A 16,462-nucleotide genomic window follows, 5' to 3' on the forward strand; every position below is an offset into this window, starting at 1 on the left:
CAATCACACGCCAAAAACTTCCGCCAGTTATTGAGCAGCAGAGTCTGACCTCGGCCGTATATTTCCGTTTTCTCTTCCCAGGATGATCGCCCTGACTTCTATTTACCAGTAGGTCACTTTTAACTTAACCCAACCTAGGTCCACACTCTGAGTGGCATAGGCTATGTGGCTTCGTAGCACCTCTGTCTTATAGATTTATTATGCACATTACATTTTAAACATTCTTTCTTACGAAGTTTTTACCGTCTTTGTATCGTCTGCATTAATAACATTAAAGAGGATATTGGGGTGTAGTACACAGACTAAATCGCTAAGGAAGAGGTATTAAGAATCTCCAGAATCACTGAGAATACAAACCTAGGCCTTCCTGGAAAAGATAAAGTGCCCTGGTCAGCTACATTCGAACATTTTTATCCAGGCCAATCAAGTGCCAGAATAAAGGGTAAATAAAACTGAGGAACATTGGTCGCAAGGGACACTTCCCATCCAAAAACCAAATCTTGTTATAAGCTACAGGACCAACTTTTTATCTAGAGTCTTATTTACTATTCAGACCCAGCCACAATGCTCTGGGGAACGCTGTCGCCGCAGGCCAAATAAATGAGTGTAAGAAGCCAAAGTGGGGCACATTAGCTCATACACGAAACAAAATTACCTGTTACGCGGGTGCACTATAAAAACAGAAAATACGACTATGAGAAACGAAAACCAAAAATAAAAAGAAAAGAAAAGAGCAATGAGCCACTAATGGATTTTGTGTGTGTGTGTGTGTGTGTGTGTGTGTGTGTGTGTGTGTGTGTGTGTGTGTGTGTGTGTGTGTGTGTGTGTGTGTGTGTGTGTGTGTGTGTGTGTGTGTGTGTGTGTGTGTGTTTGTAGGTCGCCTGAAAAAAAAAAAAAAATGCTCACAGGAGAATATCGTAAAGGTCGAGGTCCCAGCCCAGGTCAAGAGGGTCTAGAAAACATGTCGGGGTTTTATTCTTTTTTGCATTTTTATGTACACAACTCTAAGCATAGGTATGGCAGTCTGTTCCCTAAGGTCCAGCGGTCTTCCCGTATGCCACGTACCCCCACTTCAGCGCTAATATCCACCATCCACAAAAAATATAATATGGCCGTCTCATTCAAAATTGGTGTAGTGGTATTAATGGTGTTTTTATGATTCGTCGGTGGGTTTCGTAAAAAGTAAATCTGTTAATCCCTTCAATCAGACTATGTGTGTGTGTGTGTGTGTGTGTGTGTGTGTGTGTGTCCATTATTCCTGCTGCCTGTAAGTGATCTGTGAATTTTGGAGAAGCCATTTGCAGTGTGGGAGTTAAGGGCAGCCTCCATTAACTCCTCCACAGCCTGATTTCCTTCCCTAGGCTGAGTAACATCGCCCGAAACTGGTAAGGATGAAGTGAAAAACACGTCATTGGTTTGAAAGGATTAACACTCCTAGACCCCTGTGATCCAGACGAATAAAATACCCTGGCATAAGCCTGAGTAGAATAATTAGAGCTGGCCTAACCATGAGGGGGTTAATGACACCAGTAATAACAATCAGGCTCCTATGACTCACTTTCAGCTGAATAAAATCGTCTGGCGTCAGCTCTCAGGAAATGCAACATAAGATACGGCCATGGTGGAGTTCGTGAAATTCAACTACTCAGTCTACGGTTCTTTCACCTTAACTTGGCCCAGATTTTCACACTATTGCGCCATACATTACGTGGCTCAGTGGAAGAAAAAGACTATGCTATGGCTCCATATCCACAACACTTCTTCGTGACTTCGCACTGCATTCTAGTCTCAATCTTTTGTCTCAACTCAGCATTTAGGATGGAGAGACACCAAATTTAGACCAACGTGAATGGAAAGATTATAGCATCCTTTCAAAACATTCTGACAAAGGAGCAGGGAGTGAAAAGAGTATTGTATCCTACCGAAACATTCTGGCAAACGAACAGAGAGAACAACAGAACGACTGAGTGAATTTTCCACGTAAGAGTGACATTCGGAGGGAAGGACACAGATGGAAAGATGCAACAAAGGATGCAATATTCGCCACCTGCCTAACAAAGACCAACCTGGATTGCTTCACCCGGTTATCTAAAGTGCTCTCTCTCTCTCTCTCTCTCTCTCTCTGACAAAAAAAATAAAAATGCAACACATCAACTGATCCTTTCACAGCCTTTGTTATACGACAGGGTATGACTGAGATATCAATAGTGTGAATGGAAGACCAGAACAACAACAACAACAACAGCAACAACAACAACAAAAGCAACTCTCCCAACTCACCAGTCCCTGTAACCTAAGCCGACAAAAAAAAAGAAAGAAAGAACAGGACTGAGATGCAACATAGAAACATTGCCATAAAAATTTCATGGAATCAATGAATGAATAACATAGTCTACACGTTTCACTCTGTCAAGGAAAGTAGCAAGGTTTACGTTACGTATACTGCAATGTTGCTTTGCGGTTGCACCCTCTATACTTTGCACCGCAGAAAAATACCCCACTGTATGTCAGAAATCAAGAGTCAACATTTTTAAAGGGGAAACAGAAGCTAAAAACTTATCCCTGTGGCTTTTATGGGTTGGTATTTTATTACATCTGCCACGCGGTAAGGGAGTTTGTTCCGTATACTGGTGACATTATAGAAAAGAAATACCGCTACATTGCCTATTGTGACTGGCGGGTTGAAAGATACAGGTATAGTGAATAGAATATGTAACCATGTGAACACATTGGAATGGATTCTTTTCCTTTATTCTCTCCGACAGGAGAGAGTATGTTTTCACCCCTGTTTGGTCGTTTCTTTGATAGTTTGTCTGTTAGCAGGATTACTCAAAAACTAACAGAGATTTGGACCACATTTTGTGGGTAGATAAAACATATTCCAGGGAACAATCGATTTACTTTTGAGAAGGATCTGAATCGTATTACAGATTTTAGATCAGAAAAAAACATTCTTTGTGAAACCCTAATCAATAATCAGTGATGAGAAAACCTAACCCATTATGAATAGTGGTTTGGAAATTACGATGCCCTTGTGAGAGAGCTGCACTCCACCGAGTACCCCTCTAGTTTGGTGTATAGTCTCACCCAGCTGCTCCTCATCCATACCTTCAGCTCTCAAAGGTAGAAAAAAATAGACAAAAGTCTGAGAGCTCTTATGCAACCCTGTCTTAACCCAAATACTTTTACTAAATCAAGCTGAACACTTAACTCACAACTCCCTCTAATAGCCACCCTTACTTCCTCAAGCCCTGCATTCCTCTCATATATTTCATGCATAATCAGGATAGTGAATGGAACTTACCGTCAAAATACTGTCAATCCATAATATATCCAGGTCAGACTCAGCAAGAAGCCTTGTTCGTGTACTCTTTAAAGATTCACCTCTCAATTTGACGTTTTACTTGTTGCCCTATGTAAATTATTCACTATACTAATTCACGGAGTAATCTGTTTGGTGTACAATCTTTCTTTGTTAACAATTCAGTGTAATAATTCACTGGGTAATGGAATTTATTTCTTTATCCTCTTTCTATAAAATTCATAGCGTAACATAATTCAGAGATTAGTCTGATTGGCGCCCTTTCCTCCCGTTTATAAATAATTCAGAATATAATATTTTTAAGCTTAGTATGAGTCCTGGAAAATAAGTGGCCTTTTTAAGTTTATTGTGTACATGAAGTAAACAATATAGAATGAAAACTTCCATTAAACATCCAGTTAACTGAGCGCTATATTGTTGGTTCCCCCGGTAAATAAATCCACTTTATTTTTTTCATAGGACAAATAACTGATCGACAACCAGAGTAAAGAAAATGCCAACCCACATGAGGAAAGAGAGGAAGAGTAGTTGGGAAAAGAGTAAGAAAAGATGAAAGAGAGGAAAAGTAGATGAAAGAGAGGAAGCTTAGATGAGGAAAGAGAGGAAGAGTAGACGAGGAAAGAGAGGAAGATTAGGTGAGGAAAGAGAGTAAGAGTAGATGAGGAAATAGACTGAGGAAAGAGAGTAAGGATAGATGAGGAAATGGACTGAGGAAAGAGAGTACGGGTAGATGAGGAAAGAGAGGAAGAGTAGATGAGGAAACAGAGTTAGAGAGACAACAAGACGTAGTGGTGAATTTCGTAAATATGACGGGCCGGGATGGAACACGCTAATAACCAATAAATCAGTCTGGGAGAGCCCTTTTTCCTGTACTGGCCTGGCGCAGCATCACCTGACTCTCTGCCGGAAGCACATTTGGTAGCAAGGGGTACTAATTTCACTACGGTGTTGCTTGCATTTATCACAACGTAATTGTTCATTTCTCTGCTCCCAACTTGCCGTGTCAACGAACTGCATCAGTAAACGGTTGACTATTGATCGAATGATAAAACCCAGAAATGGAGCGATTACCCTTCCTGATTTCACCCGCTAAACATAGAAAAACGTTGATGTAAAATTATGAGCGTAATATCCGATATTTAACTGTTAGAATTCATGCAAGAAAAGTGTTACAATAGGAAATCTTTTTAAATTCGATTTCATAGTGGAAAATTTGAAGCCCTGAGTACATTTCTCTTGGAAAGCTGGGACTCCATGGGGTTACTTTGGTCTCAGGAGTAATCATATCGCTAAAAACAGAATTTATTGAATATATGTACTACCTGCTGGAAGAATCCTTCTCTATCTCGAAAGAATCCTTCTCTATCTCACATAGTAGAAAAGTTGTTAACCTCTGAAAACCATCGCGGTAGGGCCATGTCTTGTTGGGCCAGGCCGGGTCGTGTTGGGCCGCTCATTTCTCAGTTGAAGGTAGAGTAACATCACTTCGTGACGCAGCTTGTTCGTAATAATAATAATAATAATAATAATAATGATAAAAATTATATATATATATATTGTAGCAGCCGTGGCTCAGTGGGTTAGAGCGCTCAGCTCTGACCGAAGGGTCGAAGGATCGAATCCACCCAAGGGTCATTGGTAGACGTCAGGAAGGGCATCCGGTCATAAAATTCTACTCGCTCCAGTCCAAAAGTCCTCTACCCAGGGGCAACGCCTTAGCCCTTCGGGGATACCTGGCGTAAAACCAAAATATTTTACATATACAGAATATATATATATATATATATATATATATATATATATATATATATATATATATATGAGCCACGTTGTTTGTCCTTCAATCAAGCCCAAACCAAGCACCGAAGCCCCCCAGACCCATATATATTCTGAATCAAGGTGACCCAAGGATGGTTTTAGAGTTGTCAAATTTCAGATCTGGGTCATCTGAGGTCATCCGTAGAGTGTTCGCCTTTTTGGCCAGGGCAACGCCGGGTACCCCTGCAGCCCAATTTTTGGCATGGAGACTCACATGAACTCAAGTTCGGACACAGACTATGTGAGGCTGACCTCCAAGGTCATTTGAGGTCAGCAATCGAAGGTCATTTGAGGTCACCGGTAATAGTGAACACAATAACTGTGCATTAGTCTGCGAAAGCTGAAATAGAAAGTTCCTGGACCTCTTATAATCCCTCTTCAAAAGCATAAGAGGTAGATGGTCTTTCTGGAGTAGAAAGAAAGACTGAACTAGAACAAATAGGATTACAGTGTTTGCCTTTTGCCCCGGCAACGCCGGATACCCCTGCCAGTAATAATAATAATAATAATAATAATAATAATAATAATAATGATAATAATAATAATAATTATAATAGTAAATAATAATAATAATAATAATAATAATAATAATAATAATAATAACAATAATAATAATAATAATAATAATAATAATAATAATAAGGCTAGAATTCCGAAATTGTTGAAGAAATATTCAAAGAACTCTATATTACAGATGAAAATGCTCTTATTATCACTGTAGACCTTATGGTATAACTCAAAACCGAAATTACGGATTTTGACATATGACCTTGAGATCAAGATCAAGGTCATTCATACTGTGCAAATGATGTTCACTCAAGACCCACTACACTTCCACCGAGTTTGGTCAAAATCAGAAAAGCACTTACCGGTTTAGCTTTTTCAGCCGTGCGGCGGCCATTTGAGTTTCCTCAATATCTCAAATGGTATTCGTTGGATCTCAGTATCAATACCCAGGTGCACTAGAATATGCTGACGACTACACACTGGAATTTTTACAAAGCAACAGAGTCAGTAGTTTTTGCTGCGCAGGAGACCAAAAAATGGAAAAAAAAAAAAGACGGAGTGCGCTAGTGCGAGGAAAAAAAAAAAAATTGTGCCAAAAGAAGCCTGCAACCAAGATACATCATTCTATCTCGAACGGTCTTGGAATGCCAGTCTCCTAGGCTCCCCCTCCCCCCCAGAAAAATAAATAATAATAACATATACAGTATCTATAAGTTCTTAATAATAATGTTGTTTGATTGGGTTAAAATACCACACTTCAAGTAAACTGCTGCTGTTGCAAAGCAAAAGGTATTTAAAGGTCATGATATTATAGTGATCTTAGAGGTCAGTTCATTCCATGTTTTACATTATATTCATACTGCCATCAGGTGAGGTGTTAGGTGGTGGCGACTATCATCCACACACTTGATGGAGAGTTGTCTACCTTTTCCTCCATCTTTAACAAATATAATTTTTCTAGTTATCCCATGTTTCCTGTCACTTTTATTACCATTCTTTCCGCTTCCGGTGACTGCATTGAGTGACAGTCTTACTGGTTTCCTGTAAATCAAGAAGCCACTTATAACGCTGGGTGGTAACCATATAGCCAAATAACTGGGCGATGTGCTTACTATGGTACCCCTGTTACCTGAGTGGGTGGTCGTAAATGTAGCGTCCATACAGGAACCAAACTCCACACTCTTCCCCACGCCTAGCTGTGATGAGGCATTATCTGCCGCAAAGGATAATCGGTTCACTGCACCGGATGGTCCTGCAGGGGTAGATGCTTGCTTGCGGTCGATGAGTCTGTTTGGCCAGATAGACCGGGGTTGTTCGACAATAACAATTACCATCAAGTGATTCTATTCAGTTATGGAGAAACTTTCTTTGCTAAAGGACCAGAAACAACTTCTTTCACTGGTAGTCTCCTTAGTGATCTTAAACGTCACATCGCATTAGCAACAATATACTAAAAAGGTCGTCATAGTACACAGCGGGTTAAATGAGGTGTCACGAACCTAATGTAGTACTTTCGAGCACTGATGCTACCTTTACTTATCATCCAGGCGTGTGTTTATGGATACTTGAAACTGATCCTCTTTCCCCCAAACACCCGCTTCAAGTTTGTGGGTACCTGACACTGATCCCACTTTCCAACCCTTTACAAGATCCTGGTAATGTGAATCTCCTTCCCCCCCTCTTCTCACATTCACCCTTTCCCTCACCCCACTTTCAGGTCCCCAAGTACTGCACTACTGACCGAGTTTGTGGTGTTGGCGAGGAGTGTCTTGGTGCGTGGGTCGCGTAGTTCCAGTATGAAGGTCTGGGGAAGGCCGCCGTCGAACCCAGCCACACAGCGCACGTTCGCCACCGTCACGGATAGGTTGTATGACGAGCAGTTGTGTACTGGGTCTGGCCGCCCTGGGGAAGTGATCAAATACATTAAGAAAATGCAGCTTTTATCAAAAGTACATGAGTCTGTGGTACATATAAAGACTCAATCCCTTGTAAGAAGTGTTTGAGTCTTCTCAGTTCTTGCTCAGTCTGCATATTCTTTAGAGACACTTAAAATATACGAGCATGAAGGAGACTCACCAGCCGGAAAGACATGGAAGACACAGGGTCGGCGTTGCTGTCCTACGGCGTTGGATCCCCAGCATAGCAGTGTGCCGTAGTCCAGCTCGGTGTTGGGGGTGTAGCTCACTGTGGACCCGTACTCGCCAGCCTGGATGTGCTCCTGAGGAATAGTTAAAATGCACTGTTACCTTCAAAAGCTGCGCTTAAGAGGGATAACATACAGTGCTGGCACTGATATACCCGGTTATTCGAACGTCCCTCTCCTCCATCCCTGCGCTCCCTGAGGGAAGGATGGTAGTTTAGAGGCAATTCCAATCTTTGGCCAGCAGCCCTCTAGGCCTAGGTTTAGATGAGCCTGGGATTACAGCAAAAAATAGCAAGACCAATGGAAAATCATCAACATTTCACTGACGACTGTGACTATGAAAGGTGTTGCATGAAATATTTCTGTGACAGAAATATGAAGCACAGAACAAAAGTATGAGAAGGAAGATTGTTCTCTGACGTGCTGGACATGGAGATATGGGAAATACGGAAGGCTGGACAGTGTTTGCTTGGGGATGTCACCGAATTTTTGTTCGAGATAGAACAGATGAATCAGTTAACATGTGGTCACCTGCGGACTCGTGGCAAGGAAAGTGATCTGACGGTGATCTAAAAGTTTCCTTCTTCAGATCCGTGATACTGTGTAAGTGACATCACTGTCACATCAGTTTGAATGGGAAATTTTTTACATCACTCTCAAAGTCGTTGGATAAGAGATTTTTCCACCGCTATCAGATCTGTTTCGAGGAGAGGTTTTTACACCACTGTCAGTCTGTTTGGAAGAGACATTTTTTCAGCAGTTTGTATATGTCCGGAAAGGAGATTTTTACGCCACTCTCAGATCTGTTACCCTGCCCTGTACTCCTCAATACCCACACATTTAATGGGGCACTAGGAGAGCATAATGGTAAGCAACTGAAATGTAACGCTGATATGAGCCAAGAGCATGGTGACAATTCCTAGCATAATTATTTAACTCTTTATCCTCGATTCTTTGACGTGGCGGCATCCATATAACAAGGCGGCTCACTTGCCCGTTATACTAACGTCCCTCAACTACTTCCCTATCCCCGAAAATGAAGATGGTGGATTGTAGATGAACAGTTTGATGCTCCAGTTCACTTGGTTCACATTTTATTTGAAACTTGGGCTACTACTACTGCTGCAACTTTTACTACTACAACTACTTTTACTACTACTACTATTACTGTGCCACAAGGATGACATTTCTGTTCTATTCTTGTCATCCCTAAAGTATTTTGACAACTTAGGATGAACTAGTCGTAATGAGGAGTGTACAGTACAATTAGCTTCCATGAACTCTTTTACTGTGATGGTATACAATTTAGAAGGACATGTAGTGAGAGAGAGAGAGAGAGAGAGAGAGAGAGAGAGAGAGAGAGAGAATATTTCGTGCCGTCACTCCACAGTTTGTATATTTGTTTCTGCATTTTCTTTTTCATTTCTGCCGGTACTTGCCCAGGTTTGTCTGACGGCTTTGACCTTCCTGTTACGCTTACAGGCAAGGTTTCATAAATAAAAGAAAGGCTGAACAACAATAAAAAATTAGAAAATATGCTCTTGCCAGTGCCTTATACTTGGTCTCGTGACAGAGGTAAACAAAATAGACACATTTATCCCCCAAGCTAATCATTCATGAATTATTATTATTATTATCATTATTTATTTATTTTTTTTTGTAGAAGTGAGACTGGAGACAATAATGTCGCACTTTTAATGAACTAATTTTTTTTTTTTTAATAGAAAAGTCTTCAGAACAGCTGAAGTAGTAATAGCAACCCCAGCCTTAACTGAACGAATCTCAGTGGACTGCAGTCTGAAATTACCATTCTCCTGCAGTCTAGCATCTCCCTGCTGGGGGATAGGGAAGGAACTGAGGGACGTTTGTCAACCAAACAGCAGTGCTGCCTAATCATATCGGTGCCACCACGTGAAGGCATCCTCTCCAACAGCTCTGTAGGAGTTACGTATAGAAATAGATGGTTTGGATCCTTTCGTATTATGTCACTTTAATATTCTTTCTACTTTGGCTGAGAAGTGGTTGACAGCACTTAGTGACTACATATGTAAAGGCAAAAGCGACCATACACACAACGTAAACTTGGGAGACTTATAAATACATGGCCAGGCTTAATATCGGTGACTTACCCTGGGAATTTCGACACTCTCGCCGCTGTTGTTGAAGGTCCAGCGGTACGAGGTGGGTCTGGGGTGAGCGTCCAGGTAGCACGGGATGTTCACCTGAGAGGTCAGGTGTAAATACAAGGTCATAAACATAAACGACACTCTGTTCTCCAATGCACAATTGTTTTTTTAGAGTTTGATTTTTTTTATATTATTGGTCACTCCTGTTTTGTTCTAAAGTTTTTTTTGACTGCGGTTAAAATATAATCACAGTAAATTAAGTCTTTCAGTCAGGTAAGGTATTTATTTTTTTCTTATTACTGCTATTTGCAGACTATTTTACTCAGTTCAAGTGTAAAATCTAGTAATGGGGGTTAACTGAATTATATATTATCTCTCCAGATGGAAAAGTTTTTCGAAATTTTAATTAAATCCTCTAAAACTAGTCAAATATAATACGAAATGCGCCATTTGACTGAATGGGTTAATACGAAGAATTTAGTTCCACAGCTTAATTATTATAAGAATTTATTCTGACTGAATGAGCTTTTACATTATCAGTCACTCCAACTTGGCTATGAAATTTTTGATGGCTGTATTATTGAAGATAAAAATGTAAAAAAAAAAAATAATAATGGTATGCACAACTAAAGCTCAATAATGTTTGTGAATACGATATCAAGTGTCTGATCTATAGGGTTAAACAGGAAGGACACCCGATTATAAAGCACTGTTTGGTAGCCGTATGAGCGAAGGTAAATATAAAACTAACAACGGCATACACTAACAACATTATGAATAAGGTACCTGCTCCAGTCGGGCGGCACCGTGGTACTCCACCTGGGCCGCACGACACACAGGTGCATCTGAAAAGGAAGCATGACATTAATTCTGACCGAGCTGGTAGTGGAAAAGGATTAGTTCGTAACACTTCATTCCCATTTTCAGTGCTCTATACATCATTACAGTGATGTAATTCCCCATATATCATTTCTTTCTACATGGGTCTCACGACATATAAATGCACCTGACAAAAAGGTATCATAACATATAATTACAACTGAGAGAACTGCCAGTGTTAGAGATTAATACACAGCCCTTCATGTTTTCCTTGCTATCCCCACATACTCGTATACCACAGTGACTGAGGATAACATTGCTTTTCTCGATGTTGCCTGTTGTAAATAATTCACAGAGATGCATCCCTCATGTAGTGCTTCATAAAAAAAAAATCCACTGTTCTGTTGACCATTTTGAGGGTACCCCCCCCCCCATACTCCACTCGGCACTTTCTGTACAAGGGAAGTCTAACACCAAGGCAAAACAACATCACTTCTGCATGAGTTTTATCTACATGTGGAAATGGTGGGTACTATACCAGTATGTGGGTGTAAATCTTCCATATACTGATGTAACTCACATATTATGTTGGTATAATACCTCCATATGTCGGAGTAACTGCCATATGTGGGTATAACTGTGCATTATGAGTATGAATATATCTCTTACACATGTGGGTGTAGCGCTTCATATATGGCAAAACTATCCAGCATGTGGAAACAATTCTTTCATCTGAGCAACTTAGGGAATCCTGAAATCAAGATACGACATTACTTTTCGTACAGCTGACGACAACTAATCGTTAAGTAATTTCTTCAAGCCTTGTTTTTTATAGATCATCCCTCCATACACAGCTTCATTCCAAGTGACTCACCTCTCGTACTCGCCTCTAGCGTCTGTAAGTCAAAATATCTTTCAGGCTATTTTTTCCACCTCCTCTTTGACCTCACTCCTCCTTCATATCCATCTTCATCCTGACTGTATATCCTCGGAATCAATCTCTCCTCACCCATCCTCTCGATATGGCCACACCACTTTCACACCCTCTGGTCAGCCCTGTCCATCATACTTTGACTGCATCAGAGCCTCGCCCTACCGTGTCATATCTCACTGTCAAACTATCTCACCCCACTTACGTAATCCTTACATATATCTATCTATATGTCTATCTATCTATCTACAGATAAATAGATAAATAGATTGATAGATGGATAGATAGCTGGACAGACAAATGGGCAGACAGTTAGATAGGTAGATAGATGGATAGACAAAGATTGACAGATTGATGGATAGATAGATACATGGGCTGCGTAGTTTAACCTATATATCGTGTGCATTAAAGACAGTGAGTATGTGCAGAAGAAACAGCCTTGGCCATCTAATGGCGCTTCTCCAAGCTGTTAAATCTTTAGCAGCCTCTCCATTCAGACCTTTATCTCTGAGGACACACTCCATGGCCTCGTCCTAAGTCTTTTTCGGTCTGCCTCTCACAGCTCCACCCTCAGTGTTCACACCTTTCGTCCTCCGCTCCCAGTTGTCTTTGTCCATCCTCTCTACATGCCCTAAACACAATCAACCCTGCTCGTCACATCAATAATTCACTCTGGTTCTATCCTTCCTCTCAACTCTTCATTCGCAATCCAACCTTCTCCCTCCCCCCTCGCCTGTCATTCAAGGACGCAACACACATCCACCTGATCATTTTCAACTTTATACATGTGCGCCTACATAATCAATATCCTCCTCCATTACTATCCAAGTCTCACTACCGTACAGCTTCCCTTAGCGCAAAAAGTGAGCCCTTAAAGTGTTAGGAGAGGCATCAGCTCCGGATGTTTATCTTTGTATTTTATGTGGCTCCAGTAACTTTCACATATACCATTATATTTTCTAACCTGCGGATAAGAAATCTTGTCCTACAGAAGTAATTATGTATAAGTCTGTATTACTTCTGCTCAAAAAGAGAAAAAAATATCAATTTAATAATGATGTAACATGGGCTCGACTATTTTTACTGCTCCACTGCTTGCCCCAGGAGTAGACGAGGCACATCCTTTTTCCAGAATAATAATGATGCTGATGATGCCTGATGATAAGGGGGCGGAGGAGGAGGAGGAGGAGGAGGAGGAGAGGGGGGGGGAGTAGTTTTATTTGTTGCCTAGCAACCTAGAAAGTTACAGAAGACAATATGTTTTATGGCTGTCTGACGTAGAATTACTAGAATAATTTTAGAGGCAACAGTAGTATCATTTGCGTTTCATGTTAACCTCTTGGTTTCACAAATTTTCCTGCTGTGGATTGGGGCTTCACAGTTTTGCTTTAACCTACTTGTTTATAGTCATCATCCAGTGCTCACCCTTGAAGTAAGGGACCAACATCTGCGAGCACACACACACACACACACACACACACACACACACACACACACACACACACACACGCACATCAAGAAAAATAGTTGACCTGGATTTTTAATTTCTTGGCTCAGCTAAGACTGCAGCTTTAGCCTGGATCAGGAAGCTAATTAACTCCTTGGCTGCGAAATGCAAATTTGGATTTTTTTTTTTTTCGGGCAAACATCTGACGATTTCTTTCTTCAACTTGGAGAAACTCACACACACCACAAAACAGAGGAGGGTAAAAACAAGAATGGTTTTAAGCAGAGAATTAGTTGTACTTAGAGTGCATAGACAATAAGTTCTTTTATAAATGAAAAACAGAAGAAAACCAGCGTGAGAGAGCACTATTTGTTGGAGGGTATCTGATTATTGACAGTTATTTTAGCTGGAGTTTATCGTGCGTCACTGATATTTTTTTTTTTTTTTTAACCTATGTCCCACCAGTGATGACTAAGAGTTCTGTCTGTGCTGCATAGGTGATGATTACGAGTTCTACCTGTGTTGACCCAGTGCTAATTAGGAGTTGCACCTGCGCTGTCAATGATAATTCGCAGTTCTACCTTCCTGCACCATTAATAAATAAGAGTTCTACCTGTGCTGCATCAGTGATAAATAAGACTTCTACCAGTGCTGCATCAATGATAAATAAGACTTCTACCTGTGCTGCATCAATGTTAGATAAGAGTTCTACCTGTGCTGCATCAATGATAAATAAGACTTCTACCTGTGTTGCTCCAGTAATAATCAAAAACTTTACCTGTACCAATCCTACAATAATTTCGAGGACTTTTTATACCGCACCAGTAATTAAAGGAATTCTACCTGTGCTAAAGACTTCTACACTGTATTTCTCTACTGATAATTATACATTAAAAGAACTCTGCCTATGCTGTATCACTCATTACTGACCCTCTCATAATGGGATAACTCTAGTAATTTAGTCCAGTTAACGCCAGATGATTTTATTCAGCTGAGAGTATAGGAGCAAAACAGTGTAGTGTTTGTACCATTAACCATCTCACAGTCAGGATATCTCTGGTATTTTATTACATTTAACGCCCAAAATTCTCTTCAGTTGAGAGCGAGTCACAGAACCTAAAGGCTGAAGATCACTACCCACGATGCACCAGTAATTTAAGAGTCTACCTGCATTTTATAAAAGTACTGACTCGATCTCTTAATACAGTTAATAAATTCTTGGTGAATGAATTTGGAAGAGTATGTAAGAAATGGGATCTAATGGTGAATGTAGGGAAGAGTAAAGTTGTGGTCTTAGAGAGAAATGAAGTCACTGAATACACAGGGAGGGTGGATAATGAGGGAATGGAAAATGTGAATGCAGTGAAGTACTTGGGTAATGTGATGAGTAAGAAGTGATGTTTGGAGGATGAAGTGCTTGAAAGAGTGCAGCAGTTAAGAAAGGTTGGTGGTTCATTCCTTGAGAGCAGAAATAGGGAGGTGAGCATGGATAGTAAAGTAGCTGCATGGTGGTATTGAGATTCCCACTCGAACGTATGGGAATGAAGCTTGAACCTTATTAGGACACAAGTCAAGAGTGAGAGCAGTGGAAATGAGTTATTTGAGAGGAGCATGTGGAGTTACATGAGGACACAGATTGACAAATGAGGAAGTGAAGGAGAGTTGTGGTGGGGATGTGGATGTGATAGAGAGCGTTAAGAGAAGTACACTGAGATGGTTTGGCTGTGTGAAGATGGAGAGCGAGAGGCTACCTATTATAGAAGGGTGTATGTGAGTGAGGTGGAAAGGGGGAGTGGGAGGGTTAGACCAAGGATAAGATGGAGGGATGGAGTAGAGAGGTGTATGAGAGGGGAGGGTGTAAGATGGAGGAAGGGCTACGGCCGGGGATGGGCAGGGTGACATGAAGGCGAACTGTTTGTGGTCACCCCTTAAGGGATTAAGGCGTCTGGCTATATACTGACAGATTTTCGTCAGGAGCACAAAACCTAACCTCCTGACTCACATGTATTTTACTTATCTGTGCTTGCTGCTTGGTGGGGATTTAAAAAAATTTAACGAAAAGCCAGTCCAATAGAAAAAGGCTTAAATGTTGCACCCCTTCAGTCGAAAAGTAGGTGGAATTAACTGGCTAAAAGAAAACCCGGGTTACATCTCTCACTATAATGCACTGTATAAAGCCTGCAGCTAATTTCATGGAAGCAGTTAACAATATAGAGAGTAATTACTGACATCAAAGTAATTTTCGTGACGTATGTATCAAACTATAAATCAGTTATGTAGTTGATTATGATGCACGGCCTGTAACTAGCTCTTTTCGAATAACAGCATTTGTACGGTATGTAAAAATTTACTGCTCTGAACAGTATTATGCTCATCGCTGCATGCAATAGATGGAGAGTCCGGCTAACATCAAAGACTCATTGTCAAGCTTGGAATGATTTTAGGGCATTTACACTACGCATCAATAACTACTCTTGCACCACTTTGCAGTTCCATTTTAATATGCATTGCAACGCTTCGAAAAAAAAAAAAAAATGTAGCAGTGGTAGCAGGTTCTAGACAGTATCTTAGTGGATGCGGTATATTGGTATTTATCAGATGAATTCATGATTTTTTTTTTTTCAATGACTTCATCGTCAGGGTACTTCTCTGCCGCACACAGTGTTATGGTGTCCTCTCAGCCGGCAGAATAGACGTAGTAACCGACCGTTCTATATGCTTGTAAGTTTACCGGGAATCAGTTTGTAAATATGAGACAATCTTATATCTGACAGTCTTGCTTCGCAGTGCCTAAGTGAAATTAAAGTCCAAAGTCGCGGGGTTAAGACAATTTATTTTCTCTCGTCAGTCAAAGTTTTCTGATGCATATGACTGAATACCTGAAAATTTCGAAGTAGAGTTTCGAGGTAGTGTCACCAAAGGTCAACTAGTTGACCTTTGGCAGCTATTTTGGCGACCTTGACCTTGACCCTAGAGCCCATTTTTTAACTCGTCGAAGATTTTGGCCATATCTTGACACGCTGAAAGTTTCATGTTGATAGCTCAAGCCGTTCATGAGATATTTTGTTTGCCCACACACAATCAAAGCCAGCCAGGCAACCTCACAACTGAAATGAAAAAAATAACACTTCGCCAGCTTACAATACGCATTGCGAAGCGAGCGGAGTGGAAATGTTTTTAGTTGTGAGGTTGGCTGGCTGGCTTTGTTTGTGTGTGTTTTGCATCCTGAAGTTGCGTCATATCAGAAATGGAGGTGCAAAATTATATGCCGAGGAAAAACTTTCCGGCCGTTATCGTGAAATGGCTTCTAGTTACGTATTATCCACCTATATGAGCTTGACATAGATGT

General features: G+C 40.7%; 1 protein-coding gene across 1 annotated transcript in view; it reads right to left on the bottom strand.

Moving 5' to 3' along the window:
* Positions 1 to 16,462, bottom strand: part of LOC145418163 (protein turtle homolog B-like) — a 76,136-nt gene that overhangs the window by 9,639 nt on the left and 50,035 nt on the right. The window contains exons 9-12 of the mRNA XM_080286685.1: positions 10,703 to 10,761; positions 9,920 to 10,012; positions 7,724 to 7,865; positions 7,389 to 7,549 (exon numbers count right to left, since the gene is read on the bottom strand). Coding sequence (XP_080142811.1) covers positions 7,389 to 7,549; positions 7,724 to 7,865; positions 9,920 to 10,012; positions 10,703 to 10,761 — 455 coding nt within the window. The remainder of the gene's footprint in view (positions 1 to 7,388; positions 7,550 to 7,723; positions 7,866 to 9,919; positions 10,013 to 10,702; positions 10,762 to 16,462) is intronic.

This window comes from Coenobita brevimanus, chromosome 112 (assembly GCF_032717465.1).
Source record: "Coenobita brevimanus isolate Jiangsu-jjx chromosome 112, ASM3271746v2, whole genome shotgun sequence".
In the NCBI taxonomy this organism is placed as follows: Eukaryota; Metazoa; Arthropoda; class Malacostraca; order Decapoda; family Coenobitidae; genus Coenobita; species Coenobita brevimanus.